The 23,107-nt window shown below is 29.9% G+C and overlaps 1 protein-coding gene across 3 annotated transcripts; it reads left to right on the top strand.

The window, feature by feature from the left end:
• The first annotated feature begins 574 nt into the window (after nucleotides 1–574).
• LOC134715964 (enolase 4-like) lies at nucleotides 575–22,343 on the top strand. 3 transcript variants are annotated; one of them, XM_063578563.1, is made up of 15 exons: nucleotides 575–933; nucleotides 1,865–1,909; nucleotides 2,840–2,923; nucleotides 3,364–3,557; nucleotides 4,123–4,269; nucleotides 7,636–7,653; nucleotides 9,265–9,430; nucleotides 9,720–9,848; nucleotides 10,123–10,185; nucleotides 12,960–13,124; nucleotides 14,298–14,363; nucleotides 17,843–17,968; nucleotides 19,314–19,509; nucleotides 20,464–20,531; nucleotides 21,866–22,343. In XM_063578563.1, the coding sequence occupies exons 1-15, from the start codon at nucleotides 787–789 to the stop codon at nucleotides 22,100–22,102; spliced, it is 1,851 nt and encodes a 616-aa protein (XP_063434633.1). In that variant the 5' UTR covers nucleotides 575–786; the 3' UTR covers nucleotides 22,103–22,343. The 3 variants fall into 3 exon arrangements, with proteins under 3 accessions (XP_063434633.1, XP_063434634.1, XP_063434635.1); XM_063578564.1 differs by lacking the exon at nucleotides 7,636–7,653; XM_063578565.1 differs by lacking the exon at nucleotides 14,298–14,363.
• Nucleotides 22,344–23,107: the final 764 nt, after the last annotated feature.

Here is a 23,107-nt window from a genome sequence, read left to right as displayed (position 1 = left end):
GGTCGTATAAAGCTACACCCTGTGGAACATCTGGTTTTTAAATGGAACAACCTATTTTGGAGTTATTGTCCATAAATTGTCAATCTTATACAGAAGTTTTTAAGCTTGCATCTTAAATAAAAATAAAGCAGTAATAAAAAATCTGACATGGGTATAAAGGATAAGATGTTGAAGGTCACAAAATGGTATTTATAAACTAACTGAAAATGTTCTAAATTGATAAAAAAAAAAAAAAGATCTACAAATAAGCGTACATAACTGAATACAATGAAGGAAAACTTCAAAATCAAAATATATTTTCAAGTCTTTTTGAATAAAGAATAAAAAGATATTAAAAAAAAGTTTTTTTTGTCGTTGTTGTCTCTATTTTCCGTTTCTAGAATTGGTAGTTAGATAGTTTGCGCACCTGCATTCATTTGTTTCGTAAGTAATTTAAAAAACGAAAATAAATCTAATCCATTGCATTTCAATCGAATAAAAAAATTCAAATGTATTCGATGTGTTTTAAAAAGCATTTTATTTATAAGCTTGGTTGTTTTGTGGGGAGATTTTGCGAATGCGAAACAACGAAACCAAAATAACCTAGACAACGTTCAAGATGGACGTCAAACAGTAATTTTTCCAAACATTTCGCAGATGAAACCCCTTTCCACAAATATTATATAACTTTCACTGTCAGTTGATAGAAATTAAGAAAGTTTATAAGTAATTTAAACACATCTTGATTTGTTTTCAAATAAGTAGTCTCCGACGCGTATTTTCAACTTCTAACCGAAAACATAAACAATGGCTTCAACCCGAGAAAAAAGAGAGTTATATGAAGCCAAGCAGAGGGCTGTGAAATATTACAACGAAAATGGTGTCCCGAAGAAAATAGAAGAAATAATGAATTCCATGTTTTATGATAATCCTGCAGATGTGTATGGTTATTTGGTAAGATTTATCATTTATTAAAAATAAAACATTTTGTTACGAAACACAAATTGCAACATTTGAATGTACAATGTATACTGGTTACAGGAATGACTGAATGGTACTGCTGTCTGCCAATTATTTGATGGACAGAATGACACCTGAAATTTCAATAATATGAGGCAGGCATTACCTGTGAAAAGGGACAAAGTCTGCATGATTTTTTTTTAATTGAAGCATATTTCAACTGCAAAATCTTTTAGATAAAAAACAGAAATACCAAAATGCTTCCGATTTTGGTTCTGATGTTAGGTAGGGATTACAGTTGTGACGTTATTTTATTCCGGGAAGTTTTACACTCCTACCTAGGAGTCTACTCCCGTATTCGGAAGAAGAAGAGTTATGATGTCATTTTCAATGTTAACAAAGAAATGCTGACATCAGGTATTGAGGTAACTTTTTTTTTCATATCAAACAATTATTAAAAATGAATACAGCTTATCACTATATGTCCGCCATTACTGGATATGACGCAGGTTCCTGTAAAATTTTGACATCATAATACAAAATATCTGACGCCACAATGGAAAAGTGATTAATTGTTGTAAGTGTCAAAAGTTCAATCGGCTGGGTCAGTAAGGATTAGCGATAAGGTGTATTGGTATTGAGTTCCTTTCTATTTATTACTAGACTGATAAATTTGTATTATATTCAAAGTCTCATGCAAACAAGACTGGAAAAAAGGAAGTAGATTTCTGTGCAGATGAGGGGAATCAAAAAAGTTGAAAGTTATGAACCACACCAACAAACAACAACCATTGATACTATATGATCTAGTTGCATGTATTTTTTTATATGAAGTGAAATCTTTACAAGCCCTATTCCTTTGAAGTGTTGATTATTTTCAGTAGACCAGTAGATGTTATTGAATATTTGTTTGTCTCTTTTTCAGTCGAAGTATTTCGAAACTTTGGCAAAGCCACCAACAGTTTCAAAGGTAAATATATATAACCTAAGAATTTTAGTATGTGAATGTTTTTAATAGAATTAAGCTTATCAGACCATTTTATTAGTGAATTAATACTTGGTAAATCAAAGAGCTCCTACTAATGAATAGTTTGCATATATTTTGGAAAAAAAAGGTAAAATGAAATTCAACATGAATATTATATAGATATAGGAAGATGTGGTGTGAGTGCCAATGAGACAACTCTCCATTCAAATAACAATTTATAAAAGTAAACCATTATACATGTAGGTCAATGTACGACCTTCAACGCGAAGCCTTGGCTCACACATAACAACAAGCTATAAAGGGACCCAAAATTACTAGTGTTAAACCATTCAAACGGGGAAAAACAGCGGTCTAATCTAAATAAAAAACAATGTCTTTTTATGTTTGTTTTGCATTATAGATTGTTGTCAAATGGGGCAATATGCGCAATTGTTTCTCCGTAGGCCATAATGGTAACGTTTTCTTCTGTTGCTCAGCCCACATTGTAAACTTGTATATGTATGATGGCTTGTTTCGAAGCTGAGACATTTTTACATATGTGGTTAAATTTTCGGGGTACGAAGTGTGATTCATTTTTCTGTAATTTAGCAAACCCCAAATATCCTTTTGCGATGTGGCTCCTCATGGTAAAAAAATCCCAATTTTAACACAATAAGTTCTTTGAAATTTTAATACTTTGAACACATTCATAGCTCCATGGTTTTTACACATTTATTCTGTGTTCCCTTACTTTCTAAATTAACACTAATGGTTCAGCTCAGTCATTTGTTTATCATAGAAATGTGTCAAATATCACTACACAGAGATTTTTTGTTTACACGTGACTTTTGTGTTCCTCATTTCAAGGCGCATTAGGGGTATTGTCCCAAATATTAATGAGTTTTTTTTCATTTTTTATTTTATTTGTATTAGATTACTGCAAGACAAGCTTATGACAGTAAAGGACAGCCAACTGTTCAGACAGAAGTCCATGGCACAGTTAAAAATGAAGACAAGGTACTTTTGATAATAACACTATAACAGAAATCATTCACCTTTATTTACTAATTGTTATAAGTGGTTGATTCTAATTAGAGCCGTTTTAAAGTTATTACAAAATGTAGGTAGGATATTTGTTTGTCTATTTATTATTAACTAGTGCCCTTGCTTGGCCTCGAGGAATAACTGGCATCTGAAGAACAACAAATGTGCTATTCCCCACACAGCCAGTCAATAATTGAATAATATTACCTTTCAAAAAAAGAGGAGAGAGTTTTAACAAGAATCCTACCTGAGAATTGAAAAGGTTTTAAAAGAATATTAACTTACATATTACTGATATTGGATTCATAAAGAGTCCTGAAAGTATGTAAGCTGTTATTAAAGGAGAGTCATATCAGAATATTGTTTAATGTTAACTATACTATTCACAAAAACACGTTTTCTTTTATTCACAGTTGCTGTATACCCATGTAAGTTCAACAACCAACAGTTCCCTCCTGGATAATGTAAGAGTAGAAGAGAGAGAAGTTGATGACCAACAGAGACAGGAGAACATCAGCGCTGCTATTAACATATTGAACAGTGATATAAACAACAGAATTCATGCCACAGACCCAACACAACAAGCTGAAGTGGATAGAGTTATCATGTAAGATAATGATAAAAAAGCTTATATATTTGACCTTTAGTGCTTCCAGATGGTATATTCATGTATGATTATTCTGTTAAACTGGACTTTTTATCCACTTTGTGTTGGTATTGTCCTATTTTCATTAAGACTCAACTTCAAATTGACCAAATGTCTAAGAAGAAGGAGATGGGCTAAAGATTCCAATTGAGAAAACTATCAACCAGAGTCCAAATAACATAGATTTAAGCAGCTATACAACATCAACAATGATCAAAATTTATACAATATAGACAGCTATAAAAGGCACAAACATGACAAAATGTGAAACAGTTTTCAATCAAATAAGAAAAACCAACAGCCTGTCAGATTAAATGAAAAAACAATAAACATAAAAACATATAAAATCTATATGTAGAAAACTACAAAGAGGTAAGATAATACATAAATTTCATGCTAACTTTAGCTTGTGATTAAAATAAACCAAAACAGTGCTGTTTAAATTGTAATGTTTTTATTAACATCAACAAAATTAAGGACTGTAGTCTTAGTTAAATAAAAATAAGTGTCTAACTTTCTCCAACAGGAAATTGTATGAAGAATTAAAAGTAATTGAAGATGAGAGATTGGCAAAAGAAGCAGAAGAAATGATAAAAGATGATGGTGAATCCTCACACAGGGAAGATGATAAAGCTAGTGTTGCTAGTGGCAAAAAAGGCAAAAATTCTGCTAAGTATGTTTTGCTAGGTAGATAGAACTGTTAACATGATCAGATCCAGATAAATTTGAAATTAGCAGTTGGTGGTTTTATTAAAAAAAAAAAGGCATGGCCACAGCTAGTTCAAATGATTACGATTGCAACAAAACACATATCAAGTTCAAATTTGGTTGCATCACTTTTACCATTCTTGAATACATACATATGTTATATGCAAGCATGAACACGTTCTTCATTTATTGTTTTTTAATAATTTTTTTCACCAAAAAAACCCACATTATAAGTAAGGAAATCATTCTGGATCTGTTATCGTGTCAAGCTTTATAAGGGTAAGAAGCTGGAAACTTGACAAAATTTTATTATTTAGTTAGCTTGTTTTTCAGTAAATCAAAACATATGTACAAATGTATATACTATTTTGATGAATAATGCATAATTAATTTTCACTTAACAAGCTTTCAAAAAAGTTTTTTCAGAACAAAAATTATTTACAAATTTGATATTGGAGTGGATACATGGATATAAAACACTGAAAAAATATCATGGATATTGTAACCAAGAAATCCACAGTCTAAAACTAGGAGACTGATATGAGGATTCGGTCACAACTAAATGTTAAACCTAAATAACCATGCACTATTAACTAACAGTAATACACAGAAGATTAATTCCACTTAGTATATAATTTATTTCCAAGACTGGAACTTGTCACCAAGCCTGTGACTTCCAAACTTATATCTTTTTCAAAATAGTACAATAATATATATATGAGAATTAAACAATAATCTAAGATCAATTATTACATAATATGTTGACAAATATAAACAAGTTATTATCCAGATAAAGAAAGATAAATAATTGATACAACTCTTTTAGCAATGTCTCTAATTTAAGAAGGATAAAGGATTAAGCCCTGAGGCATTATTGTCACTTTGATTGTAAAATGTCCATTATCAATTAGATATATATTAACTTATTGTCCAAGTAGAATATATAATATAAAACATAATTAATGATAAATTCTTTGAGTCTCACACATTAGCATTAAAAACCTAAACACATCTGAAAGTCATTTTAACTCTGTTATACATTTCTCCCTGTCCGACTAAAACATTTCCACATGTTTTTGAATAACACCTTAAATCTTAAGATGTATTTTTGGAAACAAGAGATTTGCGTTTTGACTTCTTTGAATTATGTTTTGTTGAATGTTTTGAATTTTGGTTTTGAATCAATTTGTTAACAATATCCATTGGAGACATACGCGTGTCTGTATTAAGGTTAGTTTCTTGTTTCTTGATGGTTGAATTTGCACATTGAACTGATGTCAGATGTTCCATTTTACTTGTTAGAGTTCTATTTTCATCCTCAAGTTTTGAAACTAATTTTAGATGAGTGTCACTTTGTTCTTCCAGCATTTTGTCCACATCTTTGTTTGTAATAAAATATGTTTCCTCACCGTCAGAATCAAACATTGTATTTTCTTCTTCGAACTCTTTATATTCCTCTAGTTCCTCTGATAGTTCACTGTTCTTTTTTATAAGTTCTTCCAGTATTTGATTTGTTTCAGCTTCTGACTCTTTGTTTTGGTCTACAGTTATTGAGAGTTTTTCATTTTCCTGCTTTAAATCTGATGTTTGGTCAATGAATTTGGTAATTATTTGCCGAGCTTGAATCATTTCATTTACTAATTTTTCTAATTGAGACTGTAATTCATTCACACGATTTTGCTGGTCAATTTGATTATCCTTGTATTTCTGCTTAACATTTTTCAGTTCTGTTTTAATCACACATGTTACATCCAAATATTTCCCAAAATTTGTATCCTTTAAGTTCGAAAATGGTAGTTCACGACATGTTTTCTTGTTCTGAATGTATGTGTTCATTCTCTTCTTGTCTCTTTGAATTTGCCTATTGCTTTTGTGCTTTGAATTCAATGCATTAAGTTCCAATTTTGGTTTAACACTAGTTTTGCACATCCTTGCATAATGTCCTATTTTCTTACACTTATAGCAACTCCTAGCTAATGAATAACATACTTTATATAAATGTTTATTTCCACATCTTCCACATGTTGGCATTGTTGGTAGCTGGCAAGGAAAATAGTTCCATTGTCTCCACTGTGGTTGGAATGAGTAGTTCATATTGTCATTAAACGAAGTTTCTCTTCTTGGGGGTAACTCGCTGTGCTGCTGAGGTTGCCGGAAAAGCCGGTCCTCGACCATGTGTAACCAAGAAATCCACAGTCTAAAACTAGGAGACTGATATGAGGATTCGGTCACAACTAAATGTTAAACCTAAATAACCATGCACTATTAACTAACAGTAATACACAGAAGATTAATTCCACTTAGTATATAATTTATTTCCAAGACTGGAACTTGTCACCAAGCCTGTGACTTCCAAACTTATATCTTTTTCAAAATAGTACAATAATATATATATGAGAATTAAACAATAATCTAAGATCAATTATTACATAATATGTTGACAAATATAAACAAGTTATTATCCAGATAAAGAAAGATAAATAATTGATACAACTCTTTTAGCAATGTCTCTAATTTAAGAAGGATAAAGGATTAAGCCCTGAGGCATTATTGTCACTTTGATTGTAAAATGTCCATTATCAATTAGATATATATTAACTTATTGTCCAAGTAGAATATATAATATAAAACATAATTAATGATAAATTCTTTGAGTCTCACACATTAGCATTAAAAACCTAAACACATCTGAAAGTCATTTTAACTCTGTTATAATATATATATTATTTTAGAAAGTAAGGTAGACTTTAACCCATTCAATTGCATAATTTATTTGATATTTAATATTTAGTATTAACTTTTTCCTGCACAAAACCTTTCCTTCATCAAAAGTAGAAAATAACACTAAAATATAAAGAAGATAGTTTTCATTATTTAAAAAATAGATAAACCTGCTTTTGGAGGTGCATTACAGGAAAACCTGTTAAAAACCAAACCAGCATATTAACCAGAACTCCTATATTAATATTTTTTGTAATTTAATGTGTGTTAAACAAACACCTGTCTAATCTTAAAAAATCGTTCAATTGTCCCAAAGGTTTTGGTTTTGACAGGTTTCACTGTAAAAACCAATTTTAATGTTGGAGATTCTGTAGTTTATCAGAATGAAACATAACAATCGTCCATTATCACTGAACTAGTATACATATTATTTAGAGGCCAGCTGAAGGACGCCTCCAGGTGTGGAAGTTTCTTACTGCATTGCAGACCCATTGGTGGCCTTTGGCTGTTTGGTCTGCTCTATGGTTGGGTTGTCTCTTTGACACATTCCCTTTTTCCAATCTCAATTTTATTTTTATAAAAATTGTTCATACTGAATGCTTTATTTCAGTGCAAGTCCTCCAAAGAAGTGAGTTGTTTACACTAAATTTAGGAGGTTTTGGTGCAAAAATCTCTTAAAGTATACTGATTTCTACTGAGAAAAATGTATAATAATTACTACATGCACATTTTAGCTATAGAATGGTGTTTAATAGAACTTAAATGTAGACAAATTTACACTGTTATTCTTTTATATCTGCAAACTGTCAATTTTAATCTCTGATATATCTTCTACTCAAATTTCTATTATCACATTGTACCCAATTTCAGTGGTGTCTGCTAAATTTTTTCTCATTTGTATATGATGTTATTTAAGTCTTTATTTAAAAAAGCATTTACCATAATCATGTACATGTAATCATTATGACTCTGGATTCATTATTATTTGAGGGATACCAATTTCCATGGATTTTATGGGTATAAGTAATCTAGGAAGTCAAATGTTCAACAAAGTATACATTTTGTAAAATTTGTTACAGACTTTGGTAAAACCACAAAATTAAATATCCTTGAAAATATATTTTTTTTCATTATCAATGAAATTGATTATAAAATTTTAAATTCTTTTTTTTTTTTTTTTTCCTCAGAAATTTTCAGTTTCTAATGTTCATTTTAAAGGATAACTGAATTTTAAGAAGCATTAACTGAGTGTGCATATATACATACATCTATAAAGCTGTTGGTTAAACTTTAATTCTAGATTTAGATTTTCTCAGAATGATAGAAAGCACTTTATCATCATAAATGATAGTTACAATGTTTGATGCAGTTGCATGTTATTTTCATTTATGAAATTTCTGTTTATTTGTAAAGATATTTGAATTGTGTGGGTTTTTTTACAACCTGTTTTTCTTATTACATATGCATGTTGATATACTATAGTATTTATTATACACCATATTTTTGTGTTATTGGTCAGAAATGAACAGTAAATTAAATGTGTTTTTTTAGATAACAATTACAAGAAGATCCCTTTAAAGTTTGGCAAAAATAGTACACTTTCCCAGTAAATTTTTCTAATATCTTATTTATAATATTTGAAGGAATAGTGACAAGAAGATAAGAGTTGCTTGAAAAGTAAAATTCTGTTATCCTTTGAAAATAATCATGATTTTATTGATAAAAAAGAAGGTTACTCATTGTATTAATGCTTCAATTTTTAACATGTTTGTATACATACAATATATTGAATGCCTACCTCATTTATGTACATACTGTTTCTACCAAGACTCAGTTGCCAAAAGCCTTCAAGCTTTCCAGAATGCTTGCTTTTTATACATTAAACATGTGCTTTTAACTTTGTGAAACTTAGTTATTGTATAGCAACAATAACAATGAATGTAGTTTGAAAGGAAAGTGTTCATGCTTTGATTGAACAATTCATGCTGTTTTAGTTACTATGTCCGGTTAAAATGTTATTTTCTTTAGTATTGCTAGCGATTAGTAGAAATCATCTCGTTACTTAAGCTATTGGCCAGTAGTCGCAAGTAACTAATATTTAATGCATATAGAATGTTGGCATCATTAGTGCTAAAAAGCTTTTGAAATTACAAATCATACATTTAAAAGCCTCATTTTAATCATTTAGCTTAGAAAAATGTACAACAATTTTTTATTGGCCATTACAATTTGTTTGTAGAAAGGGGAAGAGCCAGACAGCTGTATATGTTCCTGATGAACCTAAAGAAAAGTTAATGTGTGGCAGTAATGCCTTCACAGCTATCAGTCAAGCTACTTGTTGTGCAGCAGCTCAAGTTAAGCATGTAGATATATATGAGCATGTTGCTTGCCTAAGACATGGTGAGGTAGGAATAAAGAAATTGAAATTTTTGCTAATTAGAAATTATTTCAGCAAAGAAATACCTGTAGTACAATTTAAAATTACATAGATAGTAAACGGAGTTAATCATCTTCACTGTAAAATACTGATCATTTACTTTAAATACTTAAAATCAAAGAGCAGCTCCATGGAACAGCTACAAAATGTACGTAAAAGTGATCTATAATAACAGTAGGACTGTAAGACATACATGTTGCAAGACTATTAAGATCTAAAGTTTATTTATTGTTTAGACAATTGTTTTCTTTTAATAGATTCCAGAAAAGTTTTCTGTACCCTTACCCATGGTGACTATTATACAAAGTGGCAGAGCTGCACCAGGAAAACTAAACTGTGTAAAGGAATTCATGGTTATTCCTAAGCATGATATGCCTATCAAAAAGGTTTGTTAACCATATTCAACCCATGACTTAGTTAGTTTTAGGATTGGGGCAATATAGCGCCTTACTTGAACTTAATCAAATATTTGACTAAAAAGGTTCTGCCATTTACTTCTTTGAATTTTATTTTGGTTAAATATATGCTACTGTTCACATAAATATTATTGTTTTATTATTATTTACTCATTTTTACATTGTTGAAAGATTCAATTGAAAGTGGTTTACTTTAAAATCATTTTTTGCAGTTGTATGTAATATTTTTTTCTCTTTCTTTTAGAGTATGACATACATTCAACAGATATATAATTATGTTGCCAAACAGTTCTTTGCCAAAGGTGGGGTAGGTACTTTTTGTAGTTGTAATAGATCATAATAGAGAAGTTATAAGACTTCATATTTCATTAATCCTTTTATACAACTTTTTATATAGATACATGTTATGCGAAATAAAACTAAATATTATTAAAAATAACGAATCTGTACAATTTTTTACATTTTAGAAGTATAAATGTTTGTTATTAAAAATTCTTTCCTTCCTTTAGAAGTCAAATTTTCAGGATCTAGATGGCAGTGTTTCAGATCAGTCTCCTGTGGTATAAAACTTTATGTTATGTGTAGTACTGAAAGAGATGAAATCTACTCTTATCTTTTAAGATAGATTGAAGTATGCTTTTTAAGTTGTTGGTGATAGAATGATTTCGAAGGCCTTATAAAACAATTCTTTTTTAGGGCCTTACCAAACTTATCTTTTTAGGGCCTTGCCAAACTTGTCTTTTTTAAGGCCTCTGCAAATTAATTTGTTATAGGGCCTTGCCAAACTTATCTCTTACAGGCCTCACCAAATTTATCTGTTTTAGGGCCTTGCCAAATATATCTGTTTTGAGCCTTGCCAAAACATAGTATGTTTTAAGGAGGCTTCGCAGGTATAAAAAAATCAGCAAAAAATCAAAACATTTGTTATTTCATTACAAATGTTATTTATTACACTATTAGTTATTACTTTATAATATAGTACAAAAATCACCCAGACAAACCGATTTGGTTTGGCCACAGATGACTTTAAAAATGTTTATATCATTAAAAAAGCACCAAATTATCTCCCTTTAGTGCAAAAATGTCATTTTTTAACATTTAAATTAAAATGATTTTTTTAACTCACCAGTGACCTAAAAATTTTATTACTGTTTTCAAACAAGCTGTACATAAACTAAATAATTTTTAAGTTTAAGCGATTTCTGTAATTTAGTTCTTTTTTTAATTCGATATTACCAATATTTCTCCCATTAGTTCAACAGAAAACAAAAATGTATGCTTTTTTCGGAGGCAGATTGTGAGCTTAAATGAACAGTGACCCCATAATTATATTTTATATTTTTATTAAGTATAAGATAAAGTTTAACCATAGAAAAAAATAGCAAAATCCTATGTTAGAAAAAAAAGTTGATTTAGACCCGTGAGCCCCTTTAATTAAGGCCTTGCCAAACATTAGCTGAACAGGAGCCATGTGGAACTGTCTGTTGCATTTTTTTTTTACAAGGGCTCTATTTTTGCCTCACTTTTTCATGTTTTGAATTAGATCAATATGCTCCGTATGACTGTTTCTTATCACCAGAAGGGGTAAAAATATTGGAATTGAGTTTTGAAAGTCACTTAAATAATTTAACTGAAGAAACTGTACATCTATCTGCACTGTTCTTTTCTGCTTTGTAACCTTTGTACTGTTTAAAGTAAAATGTTGTAAACTTCTGTGACATTTGGTTTCTTGTGGAGAGTTGTTTCATGAGCAATGTCCCATTGGCAATTGTATCACAACTTCTTATTTTTATACTTAATGTTAACTTATGTGTCATTTGGTCTCTTATGGAGAGTTGTCTCATTGGCATTCATACCACACCTTCTTATTTTGATATAATAATCCCTTGTTTATAATACCTGAACTTTTTTACAGGCAGAGCCCTTTCTGATCACTCTCATCACTATTCTCTAAGTTTCAGTTTATATATAACCAGAAAGAGAACTATAGAGTTATTTCTCAGCTGTACCTACATGTGTATGTCTTTCAAAACTTAAAATCTGTTGTCAACAACTGTTCAAAGATAACAGATTTGCTTTTCTTACTGTCCTCTTTATCAGTGCTTTGAAATAATAAATACTATCAGGAAATTAAGAGTTGTCATTTGATTGCATAGTATTTTCTCGGTTTCTGTTGTCTAAAATAAAATCTTATCCTGATGGAAGTAAGTATTACATTAATATTTGTATCAAGAATAATAGCTGAGATCTATTTCTTTCAGCGAGCTAAAGAAGTAAGTTGGGTATTGAAAATGGGAGGTCCTTCCTCAGAATATTAGTAGAGTAATCTCCCATACCTGCTAGTTGTTATAAAATATATATGATATTTAAATTAGACATAAAGATTAGCAATAATAATCATTATTTTTATCATTTCGCCCCTTTAATATATATCTGATTATTCTTTTTTCCCATATATCATCAAGTGTAATTGATTATCAAGATACTGTTTTGGATTTATAAAGAGTTATTGCTGAAATTATTTTTCTTTTTTAAATATTTTTTCAAGCTACATATAGTATTTGAAAAATGAATAAATAATAAAAAAATTATTTAAAGTATCTGAGGAAAGATATTCTTTGTCACCTGCAGTTTGACATTATATGGAGACATTGATTGTATATTTAAGATTTATGCTAGGTGAAGGTAGATTGAGGTAGTTAAGGAACACGTTTATAAGATTTAGAAGTAGCACATTGGTTCCTGGAAAAAAAGACATCACAATTATTTTGCATTGGGAATTCACTATGGATTTTGGTTCACTTTATTTTTACATACACAACTGTAATTTGTATACATATTGTTTTTGTAGTTTCTGATGTGATTTACAAAATTTAATACTATATAGCATATTCACTTTTTATAGGCTTTTTTACGGAATTTATGATTTTTAAGAATTTTTGATGATGAAGGGTATTTGTGATTTCAAGATGATTAGTCTTAGAAAAGTACTATAACCATTTGAAGTAGTTTGGGCTCAATTTGTGGATAGTTCAGTTTATGCTACTATGAACATTATTATTATTATTATCATTTAAATAGACTGCTACAAAATTGGTGAATGACATTGGTGCCATGTGTCCAACATTTGACAAAGCAGAACAAGGACTGGACTTACTTCAAGAAGCTATAACTAACTGTGGACTAACAGCAGGAGAAGACTTCTTTATTGGTTTAAACTGTGCTGGACAAGAAATGTTTGACTATGTAAGTACTGTTAACTTGAAGTTTGAAAGGAAAAAAAGTTCATCATATTTTCAGTTAAAAATTGCAATCATGTTTTTATATAGACATTCTTTTTTAAAAGCATATTTATTTATTTAAGTATCATTATATTTTTTTTTACTATGATACTGTGGATTCATTATTATTCGTTGGATACCAATTTTCGTGGATTTCGTGGGCCAGTCAAACCACGAAATTAAATATTCAATGATAATTTTTCTATAGGTTTGTATGCAGACTTCAGCAAAACCACGAAATTATGCAAGTTTTTCTTAATCCATGAAAATTGGTACCCACAAAAATAAATGAATCCACAGTAATAAGCTTTTTTTGAATGAAGATTATATATATACTGAACATGTTGCCTGTGTGTATAATTGAATCACTCTTCTAAAATGTTTTGTAATGATTTTTGCACTATTTTAAGGGACATGACGCTATCACATCACAGTCACATCACACACATGGGAATAAAGCCATACATTTAAGTCATTTATATATGTTTGTATCTTGTGTAACTCCATCACCTGACACATATATCACATGTGATAGTATTTACTCATGTGTTGTAATGTCCTAGATTATGCTCTCTAGTGTCACATGACTGACTTTAGTCTCCACCTCCTCTCATAACTTTTGATAATTTTATTTTTTTGATTTTGATCATTTACTATTTATTTATTTATTTGTTTGTTTTTAATGCAATAATAAAAGGTCTAAATATAGTTGGTATTTTGGTTGCTTCTATTAAAATTGCTAAAAAATTTGCCACTGACAGAATAATTAGATCACTACAGTTCTTCAAAAGATTTCAATGACCAAAATTACGAGGTAGTTTTATCTGTAGTACATGTTAAATTAATTCCAACCAGACAAAGGGCTCATGCAAATAAATATTGGACCAGGAAATCCAGCAAAAAAATAAATTCAGGTGTGAAAGTGTAATCATCAATATTGTTCACATTTGATTTACCATATTTATAGCATTGTCTTTTTATAAGCTAAATGTAACAGTTAAGATGCATATATAATGCTAAACTTTCCAAATTTCAAGTTATCAAAGTGTTATACCCGGAGATGTGATTTAGAGTCAGTTTTTACATGAGACACTTGCCACTATTGTGTATAAGGTAAATAATATATATTATAACACAGGATCCAGTTCCCATGGCTGGTAAAAGTGATAAAGTAGCAAACTTCCCTGGTCAGGACATGCACAAGGTAGTAACTGGTATTCATGTCAACCTAACATGTGTTTGTGTCATTAACATTGTAATTCATAGATTCACAAATGTATGAATGTGAAGTTTTAACATTTCACTGATGTGCTTTGCAAGTTTTAGATTTTTTTTTAGAACTAATGGCATTTTTAAATGAAATGAGGTCAGGTAGAATTATTTTTTAACTTTTTAGTTTATAATACATGTAATAATATTCAAACATAGTACAGTTATAATATCACATCATAATTTATTTTTGAATGGTGCTCTGGGCAGATTAATATTTTTCTGTAATAAAATGGGTCAGGATGCATAATTAATTTCCCAAAGCAAGTAATGGTAACATTTACTTCTGTAGCTCAGTCCATATATCAAAGTTGGATATGTATTATTATGAACACATCATTTATGAAAAAGGATCAAGAACTGGTCAGTCAGAAAATGTGTCTGGATAGGGTGACATGTTCTCCCTGCTAGGGACTGTGACCTTATGAACCTTCTTTTTTTGGCTCACCTGGCCCTAAGCGAGCTTTTCTCCATCACTTTTTTCACAATTTTGCAGATTTTTGTTATTATCTTGAATATTATTATAGATAGAAATAAACTGTAAACAGCAATAATGTTCAGCAAAGTAAGATCTAAAAACAAGTCAACATGACCAAAATGGTCAGTTAACCCGTTAAGGAGTTATTGCCCTTTATAGTCAATTTTTTACAATTTTCATAAATTTTGTAAATTTTTACAAAATATTTTCAACTCACATTCTGGGCCAATTTGATTATACATAGAGATAATTGTAAGAATCAAGATTGTTCAGTAAAGTAAGGTCTACAAAGGCATCTCCATCACCAAAACACAATTTTGTCATGAATCCATCGGTGTCCTTTGTTTAATTATAATGCACATAAACCAAGGTGAGCGACACAGGATCCCTAGAATCTCTATTTTTTTTAAAAATCAACTCAGTTTGTCTGCCTAGTTCAAACACTGTCAAATCACATAAGCATGTTATCATAATGCAATGCATGCAATATTTTCATTTCCACTACAAATGATTCAGTCCTGCAAATTTTCAATTTAGCCATTCAAAAACTACGGTGATTGAACTGGCATTCCTCTCCCCAACCAAAAAAAAATTTTACTGCTTTAGTTTTGGTAAGTAAATTGAAAATGTCAAAGTAATCTCTTAATATTATAATGTAGATTTGAATTCACTGAAAGAAAAAGAGTCAATTCACAATTGAGGATTTCTTTTTTCTCATTAAATTTTTACAAATAACTGTATATTTCTTGTTTTGTTGATAATCACATAGGTTTTTTTTAATTACTCAGTCAAATCCTGCATACAACATTGTTTATGAATGTGTTTATAAAATCTTAGTAAAAAAGTCACACAGAAAAAAATATTTTAAAAATTAACAATGATAAGCAATGTAGTTCAAGATTTTAACAATTTAATAATTTGTAGATTTTGTAGTTTGGTACTGTGGGTTTGAACAGGATCATTTTTAGAATAAACTTGATAATAGTAAGTGGACATAGAATCCAACATTATACTTTATGTTGTTTTCTCTGTTTGAACCATGTAACTTTCCGATAATATTGATGTACATAGAATTTTTTCAAACTGATATATACTGGTAAAATTTAATTTAGTTCCCACCTTCACAAGACACTGTGGTATGATAATTATCTGCATTATTTTAGAGGCTAGATAGTCTGGATGTTTTTTTTTGTACGATGCAAACACAATTTTCATTTGTTTATTTCTAGTTTTCTTTTTTTGTCAAATGCACAGGTTACTTGAATATAAACAACCATCTGAAAAGCTTTTGACAAAATGTTTTAAAACAGACAAAGTTTGTCAAATTCTGTGAGTCAAAATGATAAAATCTAAAGGATTTATAAATAGAATATTAAGAATGGGCTTGCTGTCACATTTGTAATGTAATATGATGCTGCTAGTTGGAATAGATATTTACTTAAGAAATTGTTTCTGCAGATTTAAACAACATGTATGGTTTAAAAATCATAAAAATGCTTGAAGTGTAAATATATATACATGTGTGGTTATTTGTTATGAGCCAGAAATGTTTGGCTTTAGATTGCTGTGACCTCATGTTAAAATATGTTAACATTTAGTGTGTAACAATAGCTAATATGGCCAGAGAACCACTGTGTGAGCTTATTGTTATTGTATGATATAGGTGTTAAGTTTCATTGAGTTTAAGACCTTCTCTAAAAACTTAAATACAGAGGAAATGTGCACTACATGTATCTCTTTGGGGGGAAAGAGTTTTTATGTGTCATAGAAATATTGTTGGTCGACATCTTTTGATCTCTGCAATCTTATATTAATATGAATTTAGTACGACTGTTGTTACATTATTCACACAATTTTCATCTCCTTAAAAAGGGATAGCTGGTGCATGAATGATGGATTAGATAAGGGAGATAATTTGTATATTTCAAGTCTTTGCCATGTTTTACATATATTATCATAATATCAGATTATTACATGGCATTTTTCATATCGCATGTATTATCAGCCCTAGGGTTTAATATCAGCCCAAGAGCCGCATGGCTCAGGGCTGATATTGACCGAGGGCTGATAATACATGCGATATGAAAAATGACATGTTATGATCTTTTTATCATATGCTTCAACAGTAAAGAAAAATAACAGATTAATGTATTGATCCTTTTACATGCTTCCCGAAGTTTAAAGAGTAAAAACGTTCACCGACGTCGGACCCAAAATTTGATACATTCAATATGACTTTTTTCTATCATATGCCTCCTCAACAGAGAGAAAAAAAAACAATAGTTTAATATAAACGAATCGACAAAAAAAAAATGATTGAACAATATACATAATTATGAACATTGTTTGGAAAAGTCATTTTTTTTAAAGAAACTTTATAAATTATGTTTCTGAAATTTTAAAAAAATGCTTTTATTTAATAATTTGTTTGTTTTTTAATTATTTTTATTACTTTTATTATTTTACACGATATACTTTCCATTATAATTGTTTTGTACACTACTTTGTAATGTTTTTCACTGAAAACATAGCATTGAAGTGCATTTTCCGGAATTGGCCGAGTATCACCGGAATGCCATGTGATAACGTTACGGAAAGGCATGTGATAACAATCGAAGCATGTGATAAACTTTTCATATCAGCCCGCTAAGCACCAATTCGAAAAATATGAAATTTACGTCAATTTAATGCTATTATCATACGGTAAAATTTATATGTTATTTAGTCTAAGTATATGATAATTGAAGATACATATACAAGATAAATGGCATATTTTTTTCCTGATCTTATTGATACCTGAATGCCTAGATATGTGCCATGATGTATAAATCAAAGACTTCTTTTGTCATGCATTTATGCTGAATTTCTTAGAAAGAATCAAGTATTCCTATGAAAAACTTAATGTTGTTTAAAATCATCTATTTTCTTCATTATAGGAAAAAGGAAAATATGAGGTAATGGTTGGAATTTCCAAGGTTGCTGATGATCTGGTGGAGTTCTGGAGTGACTTGTTAACAAGATATCCATCTATTATAGCTATCATTGATCCAATGAGGAAACAGGTATAAAACTACAATTTAGGATTATTTTGCCTAATTGTTTTTAGAGATAATGTAATGCAATTTTAATTTTCTTTCATTTCACCTAAAATGAATAAGCTTTTGTCAAAAATGAATTGAGAGTTCAATTTAATTCTTTTTGGTTATTTCTATGAATTTCTTTTAAAAAAAGTATGGAAAAATTGTTTGAAATTTAATGGTGACTTGAAGGTCCTCTACAAAGCTTTCTTTTAAAATGACAAATTTAGCAACATTAAATAGCATAAAAAAAAATCATTTTTCTAAATATCAATATATAAAACTAAAAATAGATAAGCATTAAATATTGTCCAAGCATTGTACATAGGCAATAAAAATTTAAAATGTACTGACTTAAGCAACATATATTATTAGCAGTTAGATTCATATGATGTGATCTTGCATTTTAGAGGTGGCTCCCGACTATTTGACTGCGCATAATTTCACGCATGAATAACAAAAGTATATGGCGTAAATTCGTTATAATTTTTTTAAATATTTTGATAAATTAGGAATGTTGAATCATTGTAGTTATGTGACTATAATAGAATATTTTCTTTCTATCTACAGTTGTTAAAGGGTCAAAATGATATTTCACCCATTTTCACCATTTTCCAGCCTTAATTAGGGTTTTAAGGCAAAATAATTTTTTTCCTGATCGATGACCTATGTTTTTTATTTGCTCATTCTCTAAAGCTATATTTCAGCTTTTTATAATAGTTTTGGACCAAAGTGTCATAGAAAGTTTTTTTTTATATTCCGATAAAGATATATCAACACCTCTATTTTCCCTATCATTTCAATGAAAAATTTGTTCCTTTTAAATACCTGTTTGAAAGTAAAATTTGAACTTAAATGGTCCGTGACCCCCTATTTTTTTGTTGACCAAATTGATTCACTTTCTGTAAAGAATGCCATCGTAACCCTTTCCTCCATAATGACGCCTTTTGACGCCACCCCCCTTACTCCATAATGACGCCTTTTGACGCCTGTGTAGTACCTCAGTTGAAATGCGTTGACTACAAAGTGTCTGCAGTAGACTTAATAAAATTTGTATCCAATATGAAAAGGAATATCATAGGAATACCTGACTTAAATCTATTTGATGAAATAGTTGTTTTTCGCAATGCCTTAATACTTTAAATCATATGTTCAGCATTTTACTAAAAAAATCCTATGCGAATCAAGTATGCAAAAAAAAAATTCAATGGAGGAAAGGGATAAGAACAATATTTTATTTGTTCAATAATTATTTACTACATTTTATTGATATGTATTGGAGAAATTAGTCACAATTTTAAATCATATTTTCTTGCTATTATTTCTAAAGGAAGAAGAATCCTGGATGAGATTATGTGATAGAATCAGTGATAGATGTTTAGTTGTTGGTAGTCAGGCATACCATCGACCAGGGCTACTCAAAGACACAGAACTCACAGAAAACTTTAAATCCAGTGGAATTGCATTTAAGTTAGAACAGTTAAATACTGTATCGGATATACTTACTTGTGTTAAAAAAATGGAAGGTAAAAACCATAAACTATTGTGCTATAAATATAAAAAAGAAGATGTGGTATCATTGCCAATGAAACAACTCTTCACAAGAGACCAAATGACACAGAAATTAACAACTATAGGTCACTATACAGCTTTCAATAATGAGCAAAGCCCATACCATATTGTCAGCTAAAAAAGGCCCCAAAATGACAAATGTAAAACAATTCAAATCAAGAAAACTAACTACCTAATTAATGTACAAAAAAATAATGAAAACAAATATGTAACACAGCAAAAAACAACACCCACTGATTTACAGGCTCAATTGGCAGAGGCACATACATACAGATTGCCTTAAAGATTTGTTACGGGTTATTTTGAACTAATAAAGTGTTGCGATTAGTTTAACTAAACATGAGGAATTGAAGATACCTCAATTAACAAGTGTAATAAACCTGGAATAGTTGTCTAAAACATCACTGTATCTGACAGTTAGCATGTATATGGTCAAATTATGTATCTTGAATTCTTGAATTTGTGGGTTTATTTCTTGATTTTGAACAACTTGTGTGTCACACTGACCTACATTTTGTACCAATAAAGAGGGGGGATAGGACCTTTATCAGGACTCTTGAATCTGTTGTTTTAAAGCAAGGGAATTTCGGGATTGAAACTTTTGGGATCAGGGAATTTTCTTTTCAAATTTCGGGATGACAGGATTTAAATTTATTAGAATTCATTCGGGTCCTCAGGATTTCGTGTTTTTAGGCCCAGGATTTTGGGATCCTAAAAGGTGTATAGTTTAAATCTTTTCATTCCTCAATGTTTTTGTGAACTGCAAAATCATTGAAAATTTATTAGTCTGTCATGAGAATCTTTCTTGTTGGGCGCTAGTATTTTTAATAAGACTACTTATTCAATTTAATTGAAGACATATATTTGAAATAGTGCTACTTTTAATTAGATAGTTTTTTCTTTTTCAGAGGATGATAATCAGATAATTATGTCTTCATGTCAAGGGGAGACTACTGACACATTCCTGGCAGATTTTGTAAGTTTGAAATAATATATACCATTAATTGAAACAAAGAAAAATTATGAAATATTACATTGCATACATGTTTCATAAAGATTCTATCATTTTTATTGGTAGTGTTTTAAAGCATTGAATTATGTCCCATTAAAACATAACTGGATACTCCTTTTCTGACAGCATTGCAACATTTTTTAGAAATCCTTAAAACAAAATTCAAGAAAAATTTGATCAATTTGCAACAGTCATCACTTATATTATACATCCCAATAAAAATACAAAAAGAAATATTCAGTTCTTAGAAAATAAAAGCAGTTGTGAGTATATTTTAAAGATATAGAACAACAAAACTATAAAATCAATAAAAGATACACAGAAGCTGCTATATCATTTCCTTAAAAAGATTTATGAATGTAGGCCCAGATAAACTGTTTGCCCTAATAGTCTAAACAAGGTCTCTGTATGAGTTTGCTATGAATAAGACTCCTTATTTGGATGGAAATTTTATTCGTCATCAAAATAGTTTTTGGAACACGTTGTATGAAAAACCATGACTGATCTCAATAAAGGGATACAGAAAAGAAAATGGTTTGCTGTAAAGAGTTGATTACCAATTAATACTGGTAATTGGATAAAAGGAAATACTACGTTGTTTTATGCCTAGATTTTCTTGGATAGGAACAAAATGTAAAGGAGTAGGTCCAGTAAGACCCTTTTTTGGCCCCAAAATATAGCAGTTTTACAAAATTGTTAAAATGTAAACTTTTAATTATTTAATGGACAGAAGAATGCTTCTGCTTCATAAATATGGGCTGTTTTTCACAAGACAATGCACACATATCGGGTACTAGCACCAATAAGTCATGCTAAATTACTGAAATCTTCATAATTCTAACATTTTAGTTAAATTTAAGACGTTTTCCCTGTAAAACGAAAGTGGCCGCATTTGGGTTCATCCTAAATATTTGAATGTTAGTTGTATTTGATGATAATACATAACATAAATAAAGGTTTAGGATGAACACTTATGCGGCCACTTCCATTTTTGACAAAAACCATCTGAAAAGTGACATTTTTCAGCATATTTGGTAGATTTTTCAAATTTAAGCTTGAATCAGAACGATTTTAATGACTAAATTAATTAAAATCTTACACATAAATTAATTGAATCAAATGAAATAGACACTTACGTGTTTAAAAAGAGGTCAAAATCTTTCGTCAGATGAATCTGAAATTTGAGGCCAAAATCGGTCCTTACCGGACCTACTCCTTTAGATTTACATCAGGTCATTAACATGCTTTTTTATTTCAAATACCTCATTATTCATAATTTTACTGAACTTATTTTGTAGTCTGTGGGTGTTAATGCAAGATTTATCAAAGTTGGAGCACCAGTTAGAGGGGAGAGAACTGTGCAAATAAATAGACTTTTGCAAATTGAAGAACAATTAGAAACAAAAGACAAATTAAAACCATTAGAACCTAATGCATTCCCTCACATAGCCCCTCCACCTCTGCCTGAACCAGAGGAAGGAGAGGGAGAAGCACAAACAGAAGAAGAAGCAAAGAAAGATGGGAAGAAAAAGTGAAAATTAAATATCAGCTGAATGAATAAAACAATACTTTTTCAATGAACAATATTTCTCATACCAAAAAATAACTGTGATACCAAGTATTCTGAGTTTATAAGATTACTAATATATTTGTGCATATATTGCACATCCAGTGACTATACATACAGTTAAAATAAGCTGACTCTGTTTAGATGTGATAGATTATTGATTATTCCATTTTATTGTTATATATTTTTATCATAAAGGTGAAAATGAATGTATTCCACAATTTTCTTGATGCAGTTGTCGGTATTGGTTCAAGCCAATTTTTTTAATTTTTTTTAAAGACTTTGTGAATTAATGCAAGTGAATGTTGCCTGAAGAATGATAAGCATTGGCTGCCATGTTATTTGTCCAGTAGAATGAAAGTTATAATCTTGCCCAAAATAAAACTTAAGGCTCTCAAGAGACTGTGTTGCTCACCTTGGTCTATGTGCTGCAGTGCATTTTAAACATAGGACAATACAAAACAATACAAATAGTTTATTTACGTCTCACCATTAATAGGATCATTAAAGGACACTTGACAATATCAAAGATAAAAGTAGAATTTAATAATAAAAAAAAAAGACTGCTTTTGTGTTTTTATGGGGTTAATTGACAATTTTGGTCATGCTTACTTTACTGAACGTCCTTGTTGTTTACAGTTATCCCTATCTATAATGATTTGGCCTAGTAGCTTTGGGAAGATTTTCGAAAAAAATATTTACAATTTACGAAAAAATTGTAAAAAGCTGACTTTAAAGTGCAATAACTTTTGAAGATAACTTCTGCTTACTTTGTACAGCTTACTTTGCTGTTTACAGTTTATTTCTATTCATTTATATGATATTCAAGAATCAAGATGTAAATAATCAAAAACTGCAAAATTTCCTTAAAATTACCGATTCATAGGCGGCATCCCAACAATGGGTTGTCTCATGTGTCTGAAAATATCAGGGCAGATAGATCTTGACCTGATGAACATGGTTACTCCTGTCA

The sequence above is a fragment of the Mytilus trossulus genome, chromosome 4 (assembly GCF_036588685.1).
Source record: "Mytilus trossulus isolate FHL-02 chromosome 4, PNRI_Mtr1.1.1.hap1, whole genome shotgun sequence".
Taxonomy (NCBI): Eukaryota; Metazoa; Mollusca; class Bivalvia; order Mytilida; family Mytilidae; genus Mytilus; species Mytilus trossulus.
The sequence above is the reverse complement of the archived record's forward strand: the minus strand, read 5'-3'. Positions and strand labels throughout refer to the sequence as shown.

Excerpts from the sequence above, each read along its gene's own strand:
- LOC134715964 (XM_063578563.1), top strand. The coding sequence starts at position 787 with ATGGCTTCAACCCGAGAAAAAAGAGAGTTATATGAAGCCAAGCAGAGG. Across the intron at positions 2,924-3,363 it reads CAGTTAAAAATGAAGACAAG|TTGCTGTATACCCATGTAAG; the intron begins GTACTTTTGATA and ends TTTTATTCACAG. Across the intron at positions 10,186-12,959 it reads AGTTCTTTGCCAAAGGTGGG|ACTGCTACAAAATTGGTGAA; the intron begins GTAGGTACTTTT and ends TCATTTAAATAG.